This window comes from Sinocyclocheilus grahami, unplaced genomic scaffold (assembly GCF_001515645.1).
Source record: "Sinocyclocheilus grahami isolate Dianchi unplaced genomic scaffold, SAMN03320097.WGS_v1.1 scaffold533.1, whole genome shotgun sequence".
In the NCBI taxonomy this organism is placed as follows: domain Eukaryota; kingdom Metazoa; phylum Chordata; class Actinopteri; order Cypriniformes; family Cyprinidae; genus Sinocyclocheilus; species Sinocyclocheilus grahami.
This window is the reverse complement of record NW_015505712.1, coordinates 644218-649282: the sequence shown is the minus strand read 5'-3', so window position 1 is coordinate 649282 and position 5065 is coordinate 644218. Positions and strand designations below refer to the sequence as shown.

Genomic DNA, 5065 nt, shown 5'->3' with positions numbered 1-5065 from the left:
GAAGCATAAACATTTTTAACGCGATTTTGGACCCGTATCCGGGTCCGCAGAATTTAACTGGTTTTAACCATTCTTCAACCAACTTGTGTGCTTGGGGTCGTTGTCTTGCTGCATGACCCACTTTCTCTTGAGATTTAGTTCTCGGACAGATGTCCTGACATTTTCCTTCAGAATTTGCTGGTATAATTCAGAATTCATTGTTCCATCAATGATGGCAAGCCATCCTGGACCAGATGCAGCAAAACAGGCCCAAACCATGACACTACCACCACCATGTTTCACAGATGGGATAAGGTTCTTATGCTGGAATGCAGTGTGTTCTTTACTTCAAACATAATGCTTCCCATTTAAACCAGAACGTTCTATTTTGGGCTCATCTGTCCACAAAACATTTCTCCAGTAGCCCTCTGGCTTGTCTGCATGATCTTTAGCAAACTGCAGACTGGCAGCAATGTTCTTTTTGGATGCACCATGCACACCGCGGTTGCTCAGTGTTCTCCTCATGGTGGCCTTTAGTTGTTTAGAAGTTACCCTGGGTTCATGCAGTGTTTTCTTTCTCCAAACATAACGCTGCTCATTTAAACCAAGATGTTCTATTTTGGTCTCATCCATCCAAAAAACATTTCTCCAGTATTCCTCTGGCTTGTCCACATGCACTAAAAAATGCTGGGTTAAATATAACCCAGTGCTGGGTTAAAAAGGGACAAACCCAGCTATTAGGTTGTTTTAACCCAGCTATTGGGTTGTTTTGACCCAGCGGTTAGGTCTCATCCATCCACAAAACATTTCTCCAGTATTCCTCTGGCTTGTCCACATGCACTCTAAAAAATGCTGGGTTAAATATAACCCAGCGCTGGGTTAAAAAGGGACAAACCCAGCTATTGGGTTGTTTTAACCCAGCTATTGGGATAAAACACCCAGCAACAATTTTTCTGAGGTCATCAGAGATCTCATTTGTTTGTGCAATGATACACTTCCACAAACATGATCAGACTTTGATAGATCCCTGTTCTTTAAATTAAACAGGGCACACACTGACACCTGATAGTCATCTCACTGATTAAAAACACCACTGAACAGATGGAGTCTAATTTCACCTTCAAATTAACAGCTAATCCTAGAGATTCACATACTTTTGCCGCTCACAGATATGTAATATTGGATAATTTTCCTGAATAAATAAATGACAAAGTATATATATTCATCTCATTTTTTTGATTGGGTTCTCTTTGTCAACTTTCAGGACTTCTGAAAGTCTGATGATTTTTGGGTTATATTTATGCAGAAATATAGACAATTCTAAAGAGTTTACAAACTTTCAAGCAGCAGTGTGTGTATCTATATATAATTTAATTTAATTTTTTTGTGGGGTTTCTTCAGAAAAGTATGTAAATGTTTTTATGGCTTATGTCTGACAAGATTCTTGAGCTGGTTTGCTTGTCTAGCATCCTATATTTCTCTAGCAGAGCTGTTTCTGTTACCCGGTTGGCAGATCAATTGAAAAATATTTTCACCCCTATTATACAGAACGATATTGGCTTTGCTCTTGGTGTGATTAGACCAGTCGTCAACAATTTGTTTGTTTCACATTGGGTATAAAAGGGCCTCTTTCCATCTTTAGATTGTGGTGGCCATGCAAAAAAAAAAATCCTAATAAAGTCATTCTTCTTTGATTTTACTCTTAATTTTGTAGGGGTAAATAGATAGAAATATTAAGACATGTATATGTCCCAAGATTCTTTGACTGACAACTTGGACAGCAGAAGAAAAATGAATGAAACTGACCTTTAATCATTTCGTATCATCACCATTACTTAATTAGTCAGCTCTGTCATTGAATTGTCTTTGCTGTAAACTCCGTACACTGCGGTAAAGCAGCTCAGAGAGGCTTGTGAATGTAGGTCGGGATTTTTCCAGTGCCTCAGAGATAGAAAGAGAGAGACTGTGTGCGTCTGTTGTTTCTGTGATGTTTTGGTGCTGCCTCCACCGTGGGTAGGAGGGTGAAGAGTCACGCATCAGGATGAGAGGCTCTCAGTACAGCATCAATGATCTGATGGTGTAAGATCAGCGCAGCACTGCTGCTTTCAGTTCAGTGCCAGTCCAGTGCCTGCTGAACCTACTGCCCTAGTGTTGCTAACCTAGATCACTGGGATAACTCTTCCAGAAAGAACTTTTTATTTGTATAGAGCTTTTCACAATACACACACAGTAGTTTCAAAGCAGCTTCATTCATACCTAAATGCCTCATATAGTCCACATTTAGAAGGTTAGAGCAGTTTAAATTTGACACTGACATAAATTATCAACCAGTTGAGATTTGCTATTAGTATATAATGCTTTATAAGTAAGTGTATGTGTAAAGTTGGATATATACATAGTTTGTTTAGTAATTTATCATCACAGTCATGATTAAAATTATGCATATCAGGATTTAAAGGAATAGTTACGCAAATTGTGTCATCATTTACTCACCCTCATGTCGTTTCAAACCTGTACTGTATGTTTCTTTCTTGTGCTGAACACAAAAGATGATATTTTGAAGAACCAAACAGTTGTTGGTCCCCATTGACTTCCATAGCAGGGAAAGAAATATTATGGAAGTCAATGGGGACCATCAACTCTTTGATTACCAGCATTCTTCAAAATAACTTCTATTATGTTCAACATAATAAAGAAACCTATACAAGTTTGGAAAACATGAAGGTGAGGAAATTATGACATTTTCTACTATCCCTTTAAGATTTTGGTTGTTTCGCCCAGCCTAAGCTGTTCTATCATCATTTTCACATGCTGTTTGAAATGTTTTTCTTCTCTTGTTTGAACCCAGATGTCTGGCTTGAAAATTTTAACAAAATGTTTTATATTGACATATTAATGCTGACAAGATTAAAAAAAGAGAAAAAAGACTATAAAACAATAAAAGTGCTGCAAAAATACTTCATATGACTAGTCCACTATATTCCAAGTCTTCTAAGGATGTACAATAGCTTTTATGTGAGGAACATGAAGTTTTACTTATAACGTTTACAATTTTCTGGTACAGTTTTTTGCTTGTTGAAGTCTGACAGAATAAATTATAAATACTGTACCATACTGGATTTTATGGAATAAACTGGTCATTCTTCAAAACATCTCCTTTCGTGAAAAAAACAAAAAACAAAAAAAAACTACAGGTTTGGAATGACACAAAAGTGGGTAAATTATGAAGGATTTTTTTATTTTAATTTTTTTGGCTGAACTGTTTCATTTCACTGTAACTTAAAAGACAGTTTTTAAACTGTCTTTTAAGTTACCGTGGCAAAAGCTAATTTTGTAGCTTAGCAGGAATTGTGCAGGAAGTTTTACATTTTACTTATTTGTAATTAAAAATTAAGATAAAAGCTTATGCTCTTGATGTTTATTTCAATCCACAGATGGGTTGCTGAGCACTTTGTGAAGTGCTGGTCAGAAAGAAATTTTGCTCTCCTCCCTCCAGAGCTACAGAGAGATTGCCTTAATAATGTCACCAAAAACATGGTGTGTAATACTCATATTCACATATTTGTTTTCTCTTGTGGTGGGGACTTCCCTTTGACATTTTTCTAGTGGGAAACAGCATAGACAACAACCCATGTTTCCTTTCATTCCTTACTGTCCTTCTGCTTCTGTCTGTATCCTAGTACAATAAGACATTGATGAGATGAGCTGTGGCCTCTGTTTTGTGGATGGCTATTGACTAAAGCACAATTAGAGGTCTTGATTGAGTGGATTTGTGTGTGTGTGTGTGTGTGTGTGTGTGTGTGTTAAAGCCACAAACAGCTCATTCACTTAACCCATAGTCTGGCAGTCTCCTAAAATTCTCTCACGCACACACACAGACCCAGAACTTCAGCAGCTGCAGTCAGCCAAGTGTAGTTGTATAACACTGGGTTTTCCCTCTCCTGATTTCCAACCTTGATGTAAACCACTGCTGAAGCATATTGGATTACACTAGGAAATTTGCAGTCACCAACAGTGCAACCAGCATGAGAAGCAGGGAAGATGTATTCTATGAATGAGACAGTGTGTCTATGAAGATGTTTTTCAGATGGTGTAGTAAAGTATGTGTGTAACATTGTGATGTGTTTCAGACGGTGCAGAGTGTAGTATCTGTGCTGTGTGACAGCGAGCAGCTGATTGGCAGCCTGCCGGAGGTGAAATGGGCCAAGCAGGTGCTGAGTCTGGCTAGTGAACTGCAAGAACAGTGTCTGCAGATGACTGTCACACACCTGCCCCAGGTCACACACACTGCTGCCTTCCACGATCTCCGAAGGGTACGACCAATTTAATGATGTTTTGGCATATGATATAAAATGTTTTGTCAGCTATGACAATCAGGCATGTACTGTTTCAGAGAGAGGAGTTCACACGTGACCCCACTCTCCTGAGGAAGGTGTGCGTAGCCGTGCGGGAGGGCGTTACTGTGGAGAACTGCTGTGACCTGTTCACTGCTGTGAACCGGCTGAGCGGTGACCCGAATGAGGTAGATGTTATTACAGATGACCAAGCCAACCAGGAGGTAAACAAAGAACACTACAAGCCAGCATTTAATTACAACTCAGATCATTTAGTAAATTAATCATTTATTTTTATTGAGCCAAGCAAGATGTTGTATATCCACACAAAACAATGAACAGCTAATATGTTTGAAAGAAAAGCATAGTAGGTCTTCATAAATAATTGTATATTTATTTTAAAATTATTATTTTGAATATAATTATTTTTACAGAAATAATTCATTTTACATAATTCTGTAGAAATAGTGTATAAAAAAATACAGTCTTAGTGCAAAAGTATTGGTTATTTTCTCATTGCAGTCATATTTTGATTTGAAAGCATCACATGCAGTTGAACAGTCACCTGTGGTGTAGCTGCAAATCTGATCTGAGATTTCGGTATGCTCAGATACAGGGCCGTTTCTAGGCAATTTGATGCCCTAGGCAAAATCCCTATTCCCCCCCCCATTTTTTATATATATATATATATATATATATATATATATATATATATATATATATATATATATATATATATATATATATATATA

General features: G+C 37.5%; 1 protein-coding gene across 1 annotated transcript in view; it reads left to right on the top strand.

Moving 5' to 3' along the window:
• Nucleotides 1–5065, top strand: part of btbd8 (BTB domain containing 8) — a 30257-nt gene that overhangs the window by 14631 nt on the left and 10561 nt on the right. Inside the window, exons 10-12 of the mRNA XM_016238163.1 lie at nt 3414–3516; nt 4110–4292; nt 4373–4537. Of these exons, the coding sequence (XP_016093649.1) occupies nt 3414–3516; nt 4110–4292; nt 4373–4537 (451 nt within the window). The remainder of the gene's footprint in view (nt 1–3413; nt 3517–4109; nt 4293–4372; nt 4538–5065) is intronic.